At 47.3% G+C, this 20,095-nt stretch overlaps 2 protein-coding genes across 2 annotated transcripts in view; one reads left to right on the top strand and one right to left on the bottom strand.

Moving 5' to 3' along the window:
• Window positions 1-7,424: 7,424 nt before the first annotated feature.
• On the bottom strand, window positions 7,425-13,129 carry LOC122945741 (sulfotransferase 1C2-like). The gene is made up of 8 exons (XM_044304910.1): window positions 13,037-13,129; window positions 12,734-12,906; window positions 11,326-11,451; window positions 11,122-11,219; window positions 10,755-10,881; window positions 8,374-8,468; window positions 8,114-8,294; window positions 7,425-8,027 (listed from the first exon to the last, which is right to left on the bottom strand). The coding sequence occupies exons 2-8, from the start codon at window positions 12,903-12,905 to the stop codon at window positions 7,915-7,917; spliced, it is 912 nt and encodes a 303-aa protein (XP_044160845.1). The 5' UTR covers window position 12,906; window positions 13,037-13,129; the 3' UTR covers window positions 7,425-7,914.
• Window positions 13,130-15,615: 2,486 nt separating this feature from the next.
• LOC122944397 (sulfotransferase 1C1-like) overlaps window positions 15,616-20,095 on the top strand; it is a 33,052-nt gene continuing 28,572 nt past the window's right edge. The window contains exons 1-2 of the mRNA XM_044302607.1: window positions 15,616-15,768; window positions 19,249-19,429. Of these exons, the coding sequence (XP_044158542.1) occupies window positions 15,631-15,768; window positions 19,249-19,429 (319 nt within the window). The 5' untranslated portion in view covers window positions 15,616-15,630. The remainder of the gene's footprint in view (window positions 15,769-19,248; window positions 19,430-20,095) is intronic.

Genomic DNA, 20,095 nt, shown 5'->3' with positions numbered 1-20,095 from the left:
GAGGACAGGAAACTGTAGTTGGCCATTGAGTTTTCCTTCGTGGAGCTGAATGACGTGTGGTGTTGGATGGTGTCCAAAACTTCTTCTCTCAGCTCCTTCCCCAGAAAATTGGATATTTTTCTTATTTCTGTGGGTTCTGATGACAGAATTCTGAGAAAACTATGAGACACTGAGCCAAGTGTCCATGTACAATGTGAGGAAGTCACTTTAAATATATCTTTGCAGAAGACATAGAGGATCTGCTGCTTGTCTTTTGTTTAACACTATCCAATGACATGGAAACATTAAGGAACATGGTAATGAAACATGGTGAGGAAAGTGCAAGGAATATGGTGAAGAAACACTGAGGAACATGATGAGAAAACACTGAGGAAAGTGGTAAGGAAACACTCAAGAACATTATGAAGAAACACTGAGTAAAATGGTGAAGAAACCCTGAGGAACATGGTGAATAAACACTGAAGAACATGGTGAGCAAACTCTGAAGAACATAGTGAGGTAACAGGAACATGGTGAGTAAACAGTGAGGAACATGGTGAAGAACAGTGGAACATTGTCAAGAAACAGAACACTTAAGACATAGTGCGGAAACACAGCGGAACATGGTAAGGAAAGAGTCAGGATCATGGTGAAGAAACACTGAGGAACATGATGAGAAAACACTGATGAGCGTGATGGAAAAACACTGAAGAACATGGGGAAATATGGAGGAACGTGGTGTGGAAACACAGAGGAACATGGTGAGGTAACACCGAGGTACATAGTGAGAAAAACTGAGAAATATAGTGAGAAACCATTGAGGATCATGGTGAAGAAACACAGAAGAATATGGTGAAGAAACAATGAGGAACATGGAGAGGAAATACAGAAACAGAAAGAAACAAGGTTAGGAAACAATGAGAAACATGGTGAGGAAATACTAAGGAACATGGAGAGGAAATTCTGAAGAAACACTGAGGAATATGATGAGGAAACACTGAGAAATGTGATGAGGAAACACTGAGAAATATGGCAAACAAAACTCTGAGGAACATAGTGAAGAAACACGAAAATCATGGGATGGGGAGGAAACAATGAGGGACATGGAGAGGAAATATTGAGGAACATGCTGAAGAAACACTGTGGAGTATGGAGAGGAAACAATGAGGAACATGGTGGGAATAAGCTGAAAAACATGGGGAAAAAACAGGAACATGCTGAGGGTATGGTGAGGAGTTTGTAGCGGAAATAGTGAGAGACATGGTAAGGAAATATTGAGGAACATGATGAGGAAACACTGAGGAACGTGGGGAAATACTGAGGAACTTGGTTAGGTAAGGGTGAAGAATATGGTGAGAAAAAACTGAGGAACATGGCTTTGAAACAATGAGGAACATGCTGGAGAAGCAAGAAAGAACATAGGACAATTTGTGAACATATTCCGTCTCTTTCACTATTTACAGCCATCAATATGGAGAAATATCTATTTCAGGTCCCCTTATTTATTTTCTGAAAAAAGAAGTAGGAGACCATACAGACTTTGGCACTCTGAACAACGGAAATTACCTGTTGGAAGGATGGTAATCCCTGAGTTAGAAACCAAGACAATACATTGCCCAAAAAGGACATCCTCAGGTCATTCCTTAGCTTCATTCCACTAATCTAGAAGGACATGTTAGAAAACCCATTTAAAGCCCCAAAACGAATGTAGTACACGGTGGAATCTTCAACCAGACTTGTTGGAATACCCCTTTAAAAGCTCTTTCTATTTTATTTTCAGATACTGGAGTCAGATCTGTGGAGTTCCCTTTAATTCTCACTATCTTTATGTTCACCTTGACGTTCTTCTCTCTAAAACTTGGTGGCAGAAGTTGTGTTGGTAAATTAGTTTTTAGGAGACATGGTGACTCCATGGCGTTCGTGGCCTTCACTCATGAGGTCAGAGAACAGTCATGTTTTAGTTGCAGTTTTGCAGCAATAGAACCTGCTCGCTTTATGTTCACAGCGTCTTACAGTGATGGCAGCGGCTTTGGATGGAGGTCTATGAACGGCCCCTTTACAAGGAAAGAACTTTTATACCATATCCTACATTTTCTTTTATTTATTTTTTTCAACTTTGTATTTATAATTTTTTTTGGGATATATATGTATAACCGTCTACATTACAATGTCTCCACGGTAGATATAAAGTACATAAAACAAAGAAAGAAAAAAAAAAAACGCAATAAAAAATAATCCTGCATCAGCTTATATAGCCAAAAAGTCTGGTATACATCGCGTGTAGATATCTAAGACTATGAGGAAAGGAACATAGTATCAAAGAAAAAAGGGTAGGGGAGAAGGAAAAGGGAAAAAGAAAAACAGATCTCTCCTTCGCTCTATATATGAAGATCAGTATGGTGAAGATCCCAAAGGGACCAGATCTTCAAGAACTTATCTACATTCCCCTGTGACAAAGCTGTATAGTATTCCAAAGAGCGTATGTCTTGAATACAGGAGTAATAATCCGCTTTGGATAGGGGAGCAGTTTTTTTCCAGAAAAGCGCTATAAGGCATTGCGCCGCAGTAAGTAAATGGAGGAGCAGCCTGGAGACATGACCACCCATGCCCCTAGGGGAAATATTTAGTAAATATGTGAGCGGGTCCAACGTCACCGAGCATCTCGGAACTTCCTGTACCACAGAAGCCAGCATAGTCCAGAATGGCAGTATGAAAGGACATTCCCCAAAAATATGGTACATCGAGGCACCACTAGCTGAACATCTCCAACATACATTAGGGATATTCCCGTTGAGGGTATGCAACATTTCCAGGGTACGGTACCAGTGCATCAGTAGTTTCAGTTGGTTTTCTTTATAGACTACACAAGAGGAACTAGCAAAAGCCCTTGACCATATCTTGTTCCCCTCCTACCAAATAAGTCTGGGAGGAAAGCAGGTCATAGATATCGGAGATAAGGCCTCTATCTGAGGGACCTCGTAAACATATTTTTCAAATGGGGTAAGAGGAGGTATGAGTCCGGAGGCAGTGACTGAGCGACAATAATGGGCTATTTGTTGGTTGTGGAATGCAGAGGATGAGGGGAGATTCTATTTACATTGTAATTCTGGAAAAGAGAGTAGGCGGTTGGTAAGGGGATCTCGCAAATAATGAAAGCGATGCAATCCCCTCTCCATCCAGGGCTGAGCCATGTATGCTCCACTGCTATTGTCTAAGTGCAGGGTGAATAGAAACGGAGTGAGAGAGGAATGTAGAGTGGAAAGGTTGAATTTAATCTTGCAGTTCAACCATAGGTTTATAGTGAATGCCATGGGGCCTAGTAAGTTCTGGGGGGAGATATCGACTGGGTGGCTCCAGATCATAGCGCCCATATGCACCAGAGTCGCTCAGTCTCAGTCCATTTATTAAAGGAACGTAATGTAGTCCAAGAAGCTAAATGTCTAGGATGTGTGGCAGAGTAGTAAAGGGCTATATCTGGGAGCGAAAGGCCGCCCTGGGATTTCTTGGAGGTCAGGACCGACCTAGCAATACGATGTCGATGGCGGAGAATCCCCGCAGGCACCCTGGCCGGAAGCGTCTCAAAGAGATATAGGAGTCTGGGCAGTATAGACATCTTAATTGCCGCTATTCTACCCAATAAAAAGATGTGTAGGGATCCCCATTTGCGGAAAAAAGCGTAGTGATATTGGTGAGCACCAATATTGGTGATATTGGTGAGCTCCATATAAAGTAGAGTAGGAAGAAGTGATCCGAACCCCTAAGCATTGTATAGAGCGGTTCCGCCAAGAGTAGTTATAAGAGTGTTGTAAGGCTTTTGGTGTTTGAGGTGGGATATTGAGGGGTAGCGCTTCTGTCTTTGTATTATTTATTTTATAGGCCGAGAAGGCCGAGAGCCTAATGTAACTGATGATGGTGGCATGGAGATTAGGGAGAGAGGTCATTGGGTTAGTTAACGTTAAGAGGACATCGTCAGCGAATAAGGATATGGTAAAAGACCGGTCTCGTGTTTGGATGCCCCGAATGTTCGGGTTCGCCCGGATCGGGGCGGCAAGGGGTTCTATGCTTTATAGATATAGAAGCGGCGATAGGGGCAACCCTGTCAGGTTCAGTTTCTAATATGAAGTACAGAAGAGCATGCGTGAGGCAGACTGACCTGTGCAGTTGGGGACGAGTAAAGACCTCTGAGTGCTTGCAGGAAGGGGCCTGTAAACCCAAATTTCTGTAGGACCAATTAAACCGGTCGAAAGCTTTTTCTTCATCAAGGCTAAGAATCAGAGCTTCAATCGACCCCTTATTAGCTGCGTCAATCAGGTCAATCACTCTCCTCGTATTGTCCCCCGCCTGTCGGAACCGGACAAACTCAACTTAATCTCTATGAATCAACTGAGGGAGCCAGCAATTTAACCGGTTGGCAAGAAGTTTAGTGAAGATCTTAAGATCCGAGTTCGATAGACTGATTGGAGGATAACTGGCACATTCTGAGGGATCTTCTTCTGGTTATAAAGGATTGAAGCATAGTCTCCGGTATAGGTTCTCCGAAAAGGAAGGAATTGAATAAGGGACCATATGTGGTGAGGCCATCAGGAGCTTTATTCCTCGGGAGATCCTGTATCACCTCCTTCATCTCCTCTATTGTGACCTGCTGGTTCACGTGTGACAGGGCCTCCGGAGGAAGAGTAGGTAGGTTACATCCAGCTAGATAATTATCAAGCATCTGAGATCTGGCCTCAGCATTAGTGGGAAGTTCGGAAGGAAGGGAGTAAAGAGATGCAAAGTAGGAGTGAAATTTGTCAGCAATCTGATCAGGACCAAAATGCCGAATACCAGTAGAGTCCTTAATAGCCTGAGGGGCAGAAGCGATTTCACGATTGCGTAACTGTCTGCTAATAATGTAGGAGGTTTATTACCAAATTCAAATAAACACTGTCTAGAGCAGTGTTTCCCAACCAGTGTGCCTCCAGCTGTTGCAAAACTACAACTCCCAGCATGCCCGCACAACCAAAGACTGTCCGGGCATGCTGGGAGTTGTAGTTTTGCAACAGCTGGAGGCACACTGGTTGGGAAACACTGGTCTAGAGAACCCAGAAGTGTCTTGATGGTCTCGAAGCCAATTCCTGTTCTGCACAATGTAGGTCCGTTAGACATCTACTATGATGACTCTCTCTCTCTTTTTTAACTCTAGAGGCTGTTGAGATACAACACCCTCGGAAGACTGCCCCATGGGCTTCCCACAATATCCCTAGAGAGGACACTGACGGTTTATTGATCTGAAAATAATTAGTTAGGAGAGAACGTAATTCTTCTCTCATGACAATATTAGTCAGGAAGGTTTCGTTTAAGCGCCAGTGGGTACGTTTCGGAGGTGAAGAAGCCAAATCAAAGTCTATATAAAGAGGGGCATGGTCCGACCAGGTAATGGGACCAGATGTTGCCGAAGACAAGTATAGTAGAGAATAATTAACCACAGTTTTATACACAAATGATTCTCTGGAACTGCCTCAAGGTGCAAACACTGCAAATGGGGTAAAAGTCGCAACAAGGATCTAGACATTTAAAGGGGATATAACTATGAACCGCATTATCTGTGGAAATCGTCTTCTGGCACCATAAAGTGCTCTACCGTCTAAACACCTCGCTAGTGACCAGAAGAACTGCCAGATATCCTTGGTTTATAGGTTTACACTCCAATCACAAGAGTGCAGAGGCTTCAACTATTGACAAACAGCATTTTATTTTATTTTCACTATATATGTTTTTATGTAACAATGTTTATGCAAGATTTGTCCCATATCTGAAATCAGATCGTGTCAACCAGCTTGTATCCATTTGCTCCGTACAGCACCAAGTGCGAGTGTGCCTTCACATGCAGTATATACTTACCTATGAAGTAAAGGGTATCTGACCATATTTCAAAATAGTAATGTCACAGCGCAGTTCACTGTGATGCAAAAGTGGGACAAAAAATAAAGTGAAAAAAAAAGTTGAAAAAATAAAGTTTTCCTCCCAAAAAATTAAAAGTTTGAAGTAAAAATAAACAAAAACACAATTTTCCCCAAAATAAAGTTAAAAAAATAGGTAAAAAATAGGAAAAAAAAAAGTATAGATATTAGGTATCGCCGCGTCCATATCGACCGGCTCTATAAACATATCACATGACCTAACCCCTCAGATGAACACCGTAAAAAATTAAAACTGTGCTAAATAAACAATTTTTTTGTCACCTTACATCACAAGTTTGCAAAATCAGTTTTGAATACCTTGAGGGGTGTACTATATAGAATGGGGTCATTTTTGGGTGGTTTCTATTATGTAAGCCTCGCAAAGTGACTTCAGACCTGAACTGGTCCCTAAAAATTGGGTTTTTGAAAATTTCTGAAAGTTTCAAGATTTGCTTCTAATCTTCTAAGCCTTGTAACAGCCCCAAAAAATAAAATACCATTCCCAAAATGATCCAAACATGAAGTAGACGTATGGGGAATGTAAAGTAATAACTATTTTTGGAGGTATTACTATGTATTATAGAAGTAGAGAAATTGAAACTTGGAGATTTGCAATTTTCTTACAAATTTTTTGGTAAATTTGGTATTTTTTATGCTAAAAAATTTACTTTTTTGACGTAATTTTAGCAGTGTCATGAATTACAATATGTGACGGAAAAACAATCTCAGAACGGCCTGGATAAGTCAAAGCGTTTAAAAGTTATCAGCGCTTAAAGTGACAGTGGTCAGGTTTGCAAAAAATGGCCAAGTCCTTAAGGGTTAAAGGGAACCTGTCACCGGGATTTTGTGTACAGAGCTGAGGACATGGGTTGCTAGATGGCCGCTAGCACATCCGCAATGCCCAGTCCCCATAGCTCTGTGTGCCTTTATTGTGTAAAAAAAACTATTTGATACATATGCAAATTAACTTGAGATGAGTCCTGTATGTGAGATGAGTCAGGGACAGGACTCATCTCAGGTTAATTTGCATTTGTATCAAATCGTTTTTTTTTACACAATAAAAGCACACAGAGCTATGGGGACTGGGTATTGGGGATGTGCTAGCGGCCATCTAGCAGCCCATGTCCTCAGCTCTATACACAAAATCCCGGTGACAGGTTCCCTTTAGGTGTTCCAGCAAAACAGATCCGGCTTTCCTGTCTGCGCATGCACAGACCTTTAAAAATGCAATAAAAAATTAAAAATACTGGATCCGTTTTTCCGGATGACACTGGAGAGACGGATCCGGTATTTCAGTGCATTTGTCAGACGGATCCGCATCCAGATCTGTCTGACAAATGCCATCCGTTTGCGTCCGGAATCCTCTGCCGCAAATGTGAAAGTACCGTTACCCGAGTGTGTATGATGTATGTACAAAGTGGCAACAAAGTTACACTGCAAGAATGTAAAAGACACCTGACAGAGGAATATAACAAATGGAGATAATAAACAGGACATCACAGGCGCTTTATGTCAACGGTTCTTTATGCAGCATGGTACACTGTTAGGACACAGTTATGATTCATGATGACTCCACCTTAGCTGTATTGTCTACTGGAGTCTGAGGTAGTCTACAACCATCCCACTATCCCTTCACCATGCTTTACACTGCAGCTCTGTTTGTTCAGAAGTCAGTGCATGAAGAGCTGCAAGGACAAAACCACCGGTGAGATCTGGAAACTGCATCACGTAGACTGAGGGGAGGGGCCTAATTAAAGGGAGTCTCTTTAAATAGGTGAAGAGACTCAATGAGGGGGAGGAGCCTGGAGATTGACTTTATGGTCAAACCTCCCAGTGATTAATTAATATCTATCATGTACATCTCCAAACCTGTCAATTCTCCCTCAGTCTTGAGACGGTGAGTGGGTCTACGTGGTCAAGGTAGGGGGGGGTCATTATCCCACCCGCCTCACATAAAAAAAAAAAACTTTGTGTCATGGCAGGCATTTTAGTTGTTTCATAGCTCGGTGCGGAAGTTCAGCCCAATCCCCTCCATCTTCTTCTGGTATTCCTCATCAAGCACAATATTTTGGGCCACCAAGAAATGATTCTTCCAGTCTCCAACTTTACCTGAAATTAAAATAGACACCACGAGGGGTTAATGATGAGCATTTATTCATGAATTAAAAAATAAAGCATCAGCATGGGAATCTCACCTTTCCTCAGGAAGGGGGAGATTTTCTGGTCAAATACATCTGAAGGCAGGATACTCATGTTGGTCATTGGGTTCTCCTTCATGGCACTGAACGATGTGTGGTGCTGGATGGTGTCCAGAACCTCCTCTCTCAGCTCCTTCCCCAGAAACTGTGATATTTTTCTTATTTCTCTCTTTGGGTCCTAATGACAGAATTCAGAGGAAACTATGAGACACTGAGCCAAGTGTCCATGGACCATGTGAGGAGGTCACTGTCCTCACCTCAATTATGTCCTCGTAGAAGACATAGAGGATCTGGCGCTTGTCTTTTGCTTTCCACCATCCGATAACATGGTCAAACCAGCTTCCCCAAGGAACTAAAAGATGGGTGCAAAAATAGGAACAGGTGAGAAAATGCTGAGGAAGATGGTGAGGAGATGGAAAGCACATGGTGAGAAAACACCAAGGAACATGGTGAAGAAACACTGAGGAAAATGGTGAGGTAGCATTGAGGAAAATGGTGAGGAAACACTGAAGAAAAAGGTGAAGAAACATTGAGAAACATTGTGAGGAAACATTGAGGAACATGGTGAAGAAACACTGAGTAAAATGGTGAGGAAACACTGAGGAAAATGGTGAGGAAACATTGCGAAACATGATGAGGAAACATTGAGAAACATGGTGAGGAAGTATTGAGGAAAATGGTGAGGAAACACTGAGGAAAATGGTGAGGAAACATTGTGAAACATGGTGAGGAAACATTGAGGAACATGGTGAAGAAACACTGAGGAACATGGTGAGGAAACACTGAGGAAAATGGTGAGGAAACACTGAGGAAAATGGTGAGGAAACATTGCGAAACATGGTGAGGAAACATTGAGGAACATGGTGAAGAAACACTGAGGAAAATGGTGAGGAAACACTGAGGAAAATGGTGAGGAAACATTGCGAAACATAGTGAGGAAACATTGAGGAACATGGTGAAGAAACACTGAGGAAAATGGTGAGGAAACACTGAGGAAAATGGTGACAAAACACTGAGGAAAATGGTGAGGAAACACTGAGGAAAATGGTGAGGAAACACTGAGGAAAATGGTGAGGAAACACTGAGGAAAATGGTGAGGAAACACTGAGGAAAATGGTGAGGAAACACTGAGGAAAATGGTGAGAAAACACTGAGGAAAATGGTGAGGAAACATTGAAGAACATGGTGAGGAAACATTGAAGAACATGGTGAGGAAACACCGAAGAACATGGTGAAGAAACACTGAGGAAAATGGTGAGGAACCACTGAGTAAAATGGTGAGGAAACATTGCGAAACATGGTGAGGAAACATTGAGGAACATGGTGAAGAAACACTGAGGAAAATGGTGACGAAACACTGAGGAAAATGGTGACGAAACACTGAGGAAAATGGTGACGAAACACTGAGGAAAATGGTGAGGAAGCATTGAGGAAAATGGCGAGGAAACATTGAGGAAAATGGTGAGGAAACATTGCGAAACATGGTGAGGAAACATTGAGAAACATGGTGAAGAAACACTGAGGAAAATGGTGAGGAAGTATTGAGGAAAATGGTGAGGAAACACTGAGGAAAATGGTGAGGAAACATTGTGAAACATGGTGAGGAAACATTGAGGAACATGGTGAAGAAACACTGAGGAAAATGGTGAGGAAACACTGAGGAAAATGGTGAGGAAACATTGCGAAACATAGTGAGGAAACATTGAGGAACATGGTGAAGAAACACTGAGGAAAATGGTGAGGAAACACTGAGGAAAATGGTGACAAAACACTGAGGAAAATGGTGACGAAACACTGAGGAAAATGGTGAGGAAGCATTGAGGAAAATGGCGAGGAAACATTGAGGAAAATGGTGAGGAAACATTGCGAAACATGGTGAGGAAACATTGAGGAACATGATGAAGAAACACTGAGGAAAATGGTGAGGAAACACTGAGGAAAATGGTGAGGAAACACTGAGGAAAATGGTGAGGAAACACTGAGGAAAATGGTGAGGAAACACTGAGGAAAATGGTGAGGAAACACTGAGGAAAATGGTGAGGAAACACTGAGGAAAATGGTGAGGAAACACTGAGGAAAATGGTGAGGAAACACTGAGGAAAATGGTGAGGAAACACTGAGGAAAATGGCGAGAAAACACTGAGTAAAATGGTGAGGAAACATTGCGAAACATGGTGAGGAAACATTGAAGAACATGGTGAGGAAACACAGAAGAACATGGTGAAGAAACACTGAGGAAAATGGTGAGGAAACATTGAGGAACATGGTGAAGAAACACCACATAGTGAAAAAAGGGAACATAGTGAAGAAATGAGGAGGAACATGGCAAAGAAACAAAGAGGAACATAGTGAGGAAACAGTGAGGAACATGGTGAGGAAAGGATGAGGAACATGCTGATGAAACAGTGATGAAAATGGAGAGAAAATGGTATTTGGCCCCATTGGCACGATCGTATTTTTGGTCTGCATCCGATCCACATTTTTGCGGATCGCAAAATCCATATGGTTGTGTGAATGCACACTTATGGCGAGGAAACACTGAGGATCATGATAAGGAAGCAAGGAAGAACATGGCGAAGAAACAAGAGGGAACACAGTTAGGAAAGGTTCAGGATCATATTATGTGTCTTTCACTCACCATTTCCAGCAGTGAATGTGGAGAAATATTCATTCCAGGTCCCTGGATCAGGCAGACCTTTATTCATCCTCTGGAAGTGGAAGTAGGAGACCATACAGTCTTTGACGTTCCGAGCAACGTAAATTACCTTTTGGAAGGAAAGAAAAACCTTAAGTTAGAAAGCCAGACCTTGCATTGTCCAAAGAAGACGCCCTGTGATCGTTTCAAAGCTTCACTCCATGAATGGTGGCAGGCCAACCCCTATGTTTTCTTTTTCTCTTGGACCTTTGGGGTCCACTATTGCATCACAGCTTTGGCCCTGGGAGGATCCTTTGGTAGTCTGGTTGGCCCCTCCAACCCTGGATGGTGGTGGAAACTTCATAATCACCTTGACATTCTTCTCCCAAAAAGATGGCGGCAGAAGTTGTATTGGTAAATGAGTTTTTAGGAGACGCGGTGACTCCATGGCGTTTGCGGCCTCCACACCTGAGGTCAGAAAACAGTCACGTTTTAGTTGCAGTTTTGCAGCAATAGAACCTGCTTGCTTTATGTTCACAGCGGCTTACAGTGATGGACCTGAGGTCTGCGTTACCTGACGGCATTGGCTTTGGATAGAGGTCTAAGAACGGCACCTTGACAAAGCACGGGGCCCGCATGCTCTTCTCCACATCTCCCTCTAGCATTATCAGGTCCACGATCTCCTGCATCCATGTAGTCCCTGGAACAAGATACACACCTCAGCTGACCACAGATCACTTTTATACCATGACCTAAATTTTCTGTCAAAGTGCATTTCCCCTTTAAATCTTAAAGTGACCGCAGCTATAATTCTCATATTTATTAATCGTGTTTGAAAACATTGAAGATGACGTTAGAGTCGCAACCACTGTCCCTTTAAGTACGTCTTTACCAGGTGGCGCGGTGCGGCTTCGGAATCTGTGTCCTCTGAACCCATAATTAAGATATTACCCGTATCAGGTTCCTGAGAACTCCAGCTGGGGGCAAAAGAAAACCCCAACGGGGGGAGCTGTGTATCTAATCCTATCCTGTGTGATACTGTCTGCTGAGCTGTGTATCTAATCCTATCCTGTGTGATACTGTCTGCTGAGCCGTGTATCTAATCCTCTCCTGTGTGATACTGTCTGCTGAGCTGATGTATCTAATCCTATCCTGTGTGATACTGGCTGCTGAGCCGTGTATCTAATCCTATCCTGTGTGATACTGGCTGCTGAGCCGTGTATCTAATCCTCTCCTGTGTGATACTGTCTGCTGAGCTGTGTATCTAATCCTATCCTGTGTGATACTGTCTGCTGAGCCGTGTATCTAATCCTATCCTGTGTGATACTGTCTGCTGAGCCGTGTATCTAATCCTATCCTGTGTGATACTGTCTGCTGAGCTGTGTATCTAATCCTATGCTGTGTGATACTGTCTGCTGAGCTGTGTATCTAATCCTATCCTGTGTGATACTGGCTGCTGAGCCGTGTATCTAATCCTATCCTGTGTGATACTGTCTGCTAAGCTGAGTATCTAATCCTATCCTGTGTGATACTGTCTGCTGAGCTGTGTATCTAATCCTATCCTGTGTGATACTGTCTGCTGAGCTGTGTATCTAATCCTATCCTGTGTGATACTGTCTGCTGAGCTGTGTATCTAATCCTATCCTGTGCGATACTGTCTGCTGAGCTGTGTATCTAATCCTATCCTGTGTGATACTGTCTGGTGAGCTGTGTATCTAATCCTATCCTGTGTGATACTGTCTGCTAAGCTGTGTATCTAATCCTATCCTGTGTGATACTGTCTGCTGAGCTGTGTATCTAATCCTATCCTGTGTGATACTGTCTGCTGAGCGGTGTATCTAATCCTCTCCTGTGTGATACTGTCTGCTGAGCTGTGTATCTAATCCCAGCTGTACACATCTCTATGTGCTGATATAAGATATTGGGCGCAGTGGGCGGAGCTGTCTGCGTGGGGGCGGGGCCTGCTGTATGACGTCACCCACCTGCTTTGGGGTAGGTAGCGATCAGGATGTCATCTTCTCGCGCCTGGAAGTTGTAGATCTGCTCCCAGATTTCGCAGCTGCTTTCGGGGAGGGGGACGCCTTGCACCTCCCCCACTTTATTGCCCGCAATCTTCAGCTCCTCTGAGAACTTGGCGAATAATTCTGGATTCATTCTGGAAGGACAGGAGCGGAGTTTAGTCCTAAGATTTATTTTTGGGTGATTTCACTTTAAATTGTGAATTCCTAACAAAAATTTGGTGAAGGGCCAGTTGTAGGCGTCGAGGGCCCGGGGCCCGATCTCACCTGCCGGCCGCCGCTCCTCCCGTCTTCTCCGGTCCTTTTCGCCTCTTTCTTCCGTCTTATCCCCGGACCCCTCTCGCCCCGCCCCCAGCCCCGCCCCTTCTGTACAAATCACAGCCTTGTCCTCCTCTTGCCCTGGACTTTCCTCTCTTGCACATTATTAACCCTTCAGTGACTGATATCCCCCCGATCAGTGTTTATACCCCTAGCGACAACTACATTAGAAGCCAGCAGAATGGTGAATGTGCAGCTCTGGATACAAGCCATAATGGTGGCCATATTGGTTGTCACCCAGCTTTCCCAGGAACAGCCGGATAACCAAGGGCGACAACATCAGGACTGATTCTTATTGGGAACTTATAAACCCCCCTACATGGGAGCAGCTGAGGTGTGAGGCACATCGTACCTCGGGTTGGGTTCTGGGTGTTCGGCGATTGCTGGATGTGTGTTCTAGTTGTCACCGCCGTCATGCATGTAAGGCGCTATCGACACTGGAAAAATGTAACGCAGCGACATTCCACCTCGTGCGCCACGTCGGCTCTGCTACATCACTCCCCTGTGCAAACGTCTCAGCTCTGCTACATCACTAACCTGTGCAGACGTCTCGGCCTGCTACATCACTCACCTGTGCAGACGTCTCGGCTCTGCTACATCACTCACCTGTGCAGACGTCTCGGCTCTGCTACATCACTCACCTGTGCAGACGTCTCAGCTCTGCTACATAACTCACCTGTGCAGACGTCTCGGCTCTGCTACATCACTCACCTGTGCAGACGTCTCGGCTCTGCTACATCACTCACCTGTGCAGACGTCTCGGCTCTGCTACATCACTCACCTGTGCAGACGTCTCGGCTCTGCTACATCACTAACCTGTGCAGACGTCTCGGCTCTGCTACATCACTCACCTGTACAGACGTCTCGGCACCGCTACATCACTCACCTGTGCAGACGTCTCGGCTCTGCTACATCACTCACCTGTGCAAACGTCTCAGCTCTGCTACATCACTAACCTGTGCAGACGTCTCGGCTCTGCTACATCACTAACCTGTGCAGACGTCTCGGCTTTGCTACATCACTCACCTGTGCAGACGTCTCGGCTCTGCTACATCACTAACCTGTGCAGACGTCTCGGCTCTGCTACATCACTCACCTGTGCAGACGTCTCGGCTCTGCTACATCACTCACCTGTGCAGACGTCTCGGCTCTGCTACATCACTCACCTGTGCAGACGTCTCAGCTCTGCTACATAACTCACCTGTGCAGACGTCTCGGCTCTGCTACATCACTCACCTGTGCAGACGTCTCGGCTCTGCTACATCACTCACCTGTGCAGACGTCTCGGCTCTGCTACATCACTCACCTGTGCAGACGTCTCGGCTCTGCTACATCACTAACCTGTGCAGACGTCTCGGCTCTGCTACATCACTCACCTGTACAGACGTCTCGGCACCGCTACATCACTCACCTGTGCAGACGTCTCGGCTCTGCTACATCACTCACCTGTGCAAACGTCTCAGCTCTGCTACATCACTAACCTGTGCAGACGTCTCGGCTCTGCTACATCACTAACCTGTGCAGACGTCTCGGCTTTGCTACATCACTCACCTGTGCAGACGTCTCGGCTCTGCTACATCACTCACCTGTGCAGACGTCTCGGCTCTGCTACATCACTCACCTGTGCAGACGTCTCGGCTCTGCTACATCACTCACCTGTGCAGACGTCTCGGCTCTGCTACATCACTCACCTGTGCAGACGTCTCGGCTCTGCTACATCACTCACCTGTGCAGACGTCTCGGCTCTGCTACATCACTCACCTGTGCAGACGTCTCGGCTCTGCTACATCACTCACCTGTGCAGACGTCTCGGCTCTGCTACATCACTCACCTGTGCAGACGTCTCGGCTCTGCTACATCACTCACCTGTGCAGACGTCTCGGCTCTGCTACATCACTCACCTGTACAGACGTCTCGGCTCTGGTCTTGCTTCTCTGCACAGGAGCAGCACAAACCTCTCTCCTGTCCTGGACTCCAGGCTGACAGATCTTACCTGCGCTGACACAGTGTTACAAACCTTCTGAATGTAGACAGAACTGTTTCCGCTCACTGACAGCAAACAGGGATATTGACATGTGTTACCTTCAGAGGCTGAAAGCCCATCTTGACCTAGTCTTGCCCTCACAGCTGATGGGTGTTTTGAGAACTATCAGTTCAGGATCGGTTTTGGATGTGAACATTAATGTTTCCATGAGCTGACTGCAAGCAGAGATATTGAAAATGCTGAAAACTCTGCGTGAACCTGAGATGTTGGATTTAAGGTTCTAGCGCTTAAAATAACAGGAAGAGCCGAGGAGTCGGGGGGGGGGGGGGGGTTCTTGGAACTCGAGTGTTATCCTTGTCATTGTTCCTCTATAAGAGTCAACTGTACACAGATGTAGCAGAGCTGAACTTGTGCTGTGATTTCAGTGGTGTTACATAGGACTGCAGGTCTGCTTTATCTGATCTGTATGTAGCTCCTGTATATCTGTATACCCAGGTTTTGCTGCCAGCTCTGCTACATCTGTATACCCAGGTTTTGCTGCCAGCTCTGCTACATCTGTATGGACATGTTTCGCTGCCAGCTCTGGCCGCGCTCTCGGGGGCACGCCCTCTGTGACGTCACCGGATTGTACCTTTACCCTATTTGCTTGGGACGCGGCGCTGAGAGCGGAGAGAAGATCAGGATGGAGAAGCCACATGTGAGTAATGCGAGGTGACAAGTAGCAGTGTGCCAGCCCGGACCGGTAGGTGACAGGTAGCAGTGTGCCAGCCCTGGCCGGTAGGTGACAGGTAGCAGTGTGCCAGCCCTGGCCGGTAGGTGACAGGTAGCAGTGTGCCAGATTTGGCCGGTAGGTGACAGGTAGCAGTGTGCCATCCCTGGCCGGTAGGTGACAGGTAGCAGTGTGCCATCCCTGACCGGTAGGTGACAGGTAGCAGAGTGCCAGCCTTGGCCGGTAGGTGACAGGTAGCAGAGTGCCAGCCTTGGCCGGTAGGTGACAAGTAGCAGTGTGCCAGCCTTGGCCGGTAGATGACAGGTAGCAGTGTGCCAGCCCTGGCCGGTAGGTGACAGGTAGCAGTATGCCAGCCCTGGCCGGTAGGTGAAAGGTAGCAGTGTGCCAGCCCTGGCCGGTAGATGACAGGTAGCAGTGTGTCAGCCCTGGCCGGTAGGTGACAGGTAGCAGAGTGCCAGCCTTGGCCGGTAGGTGACAGGTAGCAGAGTGCCAGCCTTGGCCGGCAGGTGACAGGTAGCAGTGTGCCAGCCCTGGCCGGTAGGTGACAGGTAGCAGTGTGCCAGCCCTGGCCGGTAGGTGACAGGTAGCAGTGTGCCAGCCCTGGCCAGAAGGTGACTGGTAGCAGTGTGCCAGCCCTGGCCGGTAGGTGACAGGTAGCAGTGTGCCATCCCTGACTGGTAGGTGACAGGTAGCAGTGTGCCAGCCCTGACTGGTAGGTGACAGGTAGCAGTGTGCCATCCCTGACTGGTAGGTGACAGGTAGCAGTGTGCCAGCCCTGGCCGGTAGGTGACAGGTAGCAGTGTGCCAGCCCTGGCCGGTAGGTGACAGGTAGCAGGGTGCCAGCCCTGGCCGGTAGGTGACAAGTAGCAGTGTGCCAGCCCTGGCCGGTAGGTGACAGGTAGCAGGGTGCCAGCCCTGGCCGGTAGGTGACAGGTAGCAGTGTGCCAGCCCTGGCCGGTAGGTGACAGGTAGCAGTGTGCCAGCCCTGGCCGGTAGGTGACAGGTAGCAGTGTGCCAGCCCTGGCCGGTAGGTGACAGGTAGCAGTGTGCCAGCCCTGGCCGGTAGATGACAGGTAGCAGTGTGCCATCCCTGACTGGTAGGTGACAGGTAGCAGTGTGCCAGCCCTGACTGGTAGGTGACAGGTAGCAGTGTGCCATCCCTGACTGGTAGGTGACAGGTAGCAGTGTGCCAGCCCTGGCCGGTAGGTGACAGGTAGCAGTGTGCCATCCCTGGCCGGTAGGTGACAGGTAGCAGTGTGCCAGCCCTGACTGGTAGGTGACAGGTAGCAGTGTGCCAGCCTTGGCCGGTAGGTGACAGGTAGCAGTGTGACAGCCCTGGCCGGTAGGTGACTGCACAGGTAGGTGACAGGTGGCAGCCCAGTGTTGGTAGCTGACAGGTAGCAGTGTGGCAGTCCTTCACAGGTAGGTGACAGGTATCAGTGAGGCAGCCCTGCACAGGTAGGTAATTGCACAGGTAGCTGACAGGTAGGTGACAGGTAGCAGTGTGGCAGTCCTGCACAGGTAGGTGACTGCACAGGTAGGTGACAGGTAGCAGTCCTGCACAGGTAGGTGACAGGTAGCAGTGTGGCAGCCCTTCACAGGTAGGTGACTGCACAGGTAGGTGACAGGTAGCAGTCCTGCACAGGTAGGTGACTATGGGGGTAGGTGGCAGGTGCAGTGTGGCAGCCCTGTGCCGGTAGGTGACTACACAGGTTGGTGACGGGTAGCAGTGAGGCAAACCTGCACAGGTAGGTGACTGCACAGGTAGGTGACAGGTAGCAGTCCTGCACAGGTAGGTGACTGCACTGGTAGCTGACAGGTAGGTGACTGCACAGGTAGGTGACAGGTGGCAGTCCTGCACAGGTAGGTGACAGGTAGGTGACTGCACATGTAGGTGACAGATAGCAGTCCTGCACAGGTAGGTGACAGGTAGCAGTCCTGCACAGGTAGGTGACTGCACATGTAGGTGACAGGTAGCAGTCCTGCACAGGTAGGTGACAGGTAGGTGACTGCACAGGTAGGTGACAGGTAGGTGACTGCACAGGTAGGTGACAGGTGGCAGTCCTGCACAGGTAGGTGACAGGTAGCAGTCCTGCACAGGTAGGTGACATGTAGGTGACTGCACAGGTAGGTGACAGGTGGCAGTCCTGCACAGGTAGGTGACAGGTAGCAGTCCTGCACAAATAGCTGACAGGTAGGTGACTGCACAGGTAGCTGACAGGTAGCAGTCCTGCACAGGTAGCTGACAGGTAGGTGACTGCACAGGTAGCTGACAGGTGGCAGTCCTGCACATGGAGCTGACAGGTAGGTGACTGCACAGGTAGCTGACAGGTAGGTGACTGCACAGGTAGCTGACAGCACAGGTAGGTGACAGGTAGCAGTCCTGCACAGGTAGGTGACAGGTAGCAGTCCTGCACAGGTAGGTGACAGGTAGGTGACTGCACAGGTAGGTGACAGGTGGCAGTCTTGCACAGGTAGGTGACTGCACAGGTAGCTGACAGGTAGGTGACTGCACAGGTAGGTGACAGGTAGCAGTCCTGCACAGGTAGGTGACAGGTAGCAGTCCTGCACAGGTAGGTGACAGGTAGCAGTCCTGCACAGGTAGGTGACAGGTAGCAGTCCTGCACAGGTAGGTGACTGCACAGGTAGCTGACAGGTAGGTGACTGCACAGGTAGGTGACAGGTGGCAGTCTTGCACAGGTAGGTGACTGCACAGGTAGGTGACAGGTAGCAGTCCTGCACAGATAGCTGACAGGTATGAAGACAGGTAGCAGTCCTGCACAGGTAGGTGACAGGTAGCAGTCCTGCCCAGGTAGGTGACAGGTAGCAGTCCTGCCCAGGTAGGTGACAGGTAGCAGTCCTGCACAGGTAGGTGACAGGTGGCAGTCCTGCACTGGGCCATATGTTAATCACTAAGCCTTCCACAGACCTTGAATGGCAGAACGATCCGCGCTGTAATAGATATGAGAATCCGGTCACATTGCCCCTCTGTGTGTCAGTCTCCACCGCAGCTCTAGCATTCTGTTCCGGATGGAGCGGGGGGTGCGGCTGCATACTTGGAGGGCTGCTGTGCTCGGCCTGTGGCCGGGAGGAGAGGAAATTCCTATCTACAAGGCAAGTAAGTCGCGGGGAAAGAGGCGCTCCGTGGGGTGACGGGGCTGGAGCTGTATGCTCATCCTGTGCATTCTTGTGAATACAATGCCAGAACTGCAGTAAAGACTGACACAGGAAGAAGAGCAGGGTCTCTGGACACGTAGTCATCTCCGATCACATCCCCAGATTAGCGGAGGGCAGCCTTGCGGCGGATCTGATACATACTGTATATGATCCTGTAACCATAGAGACACGTGAGGCATGAAGAAGACAAGGGCCCCCAGGTGGCGATGAGAGCTGAGCATTCCTATGTAGCTGTGACATATCCGTTCCCGGGAAAGCTGGGTGAGGCAGGCCGTCTCCCCGGATTACTCGGACATCCTGCAGCAGGTCCCGGAGGGCACGTTCTACAGGTTCCCCCTGATCCCAGTCCATGGCGTTCCCCTCATGCAACCGATCGCAACTTCCTGGGAGAAAATCGAGAAATTCAAAGCCCGGCCGGACGACCTCCTGATCGCCACCTACCCCAAAGCAGGTAACCGCCACGATGGCCGCTGCCTGCGCCATCACAAGGGTTTGTTACAGTGTGTCAGTCCAGACAACCCATCAGCGGCACAAACCTCTACTGTTTGTTACAATATATCAGTCTGGAGGTTTATCACAGCGGATTCTGGGCAGAAGTCTAGACCAATCACAGCCAGCTTCTCACACAGCAAGAGTTTTCACCAATCACAGCCAGCCTCACACACAGCCTGTCTGGGAATTCCCCCAGCTCCTGCTGCTAGAGTCATTATTCACCAGAGACAGGAGCTGAAGAGACTTTCACTCCACTGAGAGCTGCGTTTTATGGGAACAAGAGGCCAAAATAGGTATTTAGAACATTTCTATAATGTTCCTATTGTTAGTATTGTGTTTAGAACTGTATACTGAGCTAGATATATATGTGTTTACTTACAGTTCCACCAAAACCAATTGCAAATACAAATTGCAAGCATTCAGATTCCATATTGCAATCCAAATTGCACACAACCATTCCAGATCACACTCAACCAATCTGCAAATAGTCACTGCTAACTGCATACTGCAAGTAGTACTATTAGCTAGACCTCCGATATACCTCTCAGAGATCATAAAGTGCTTAAATAACTTAAAGTGACAGCACAGCTACTGAAGAGAGAAATATATCCATCATCTTATGCAT

This window comes from Bufo gargarizans, chromosome 8 (assembly GCF_014858855.1).
Source record: "Bufo gargarizans isolate SCDJY-AF-19 chromosome 8, ASM1485885v1, whole genome shotgun sequence".
Classification (NCBI taxonomy): domain Eukaryota; kingdom Metazoa; phylum Chordata; class Amphibia; order Anura; family Bufonidae; genus Bufo; species Bufo gargarizans.
This window is presented reverse-complemented; position numbering and strand designations above follow the sequence as displayed.

Coding starts and splice junctions, on each gene's coding strand:
- LOC122945741 (XM_044304910.1), bottom strand. CDS start 12,905: ATGAATCCAGAATTATTCGCCAAGTTCTCAGAGGAGCTGAAGATTGCG. Junction 10,882..11,121: donor TTTGGGAGAAGAATGTCAAG/GTGATTATGAAG, acceptor TCCTTCCAAAAG/GTAATTTACGTTGCTCGGAA. Junction 8,028..8,113: donor CTCCCCCTTCCTGAGGAAAG/GTGAGATTCCCA, acceptor TTTTAATTTCAG/GTAAAGTTGGAGACTGGAAG.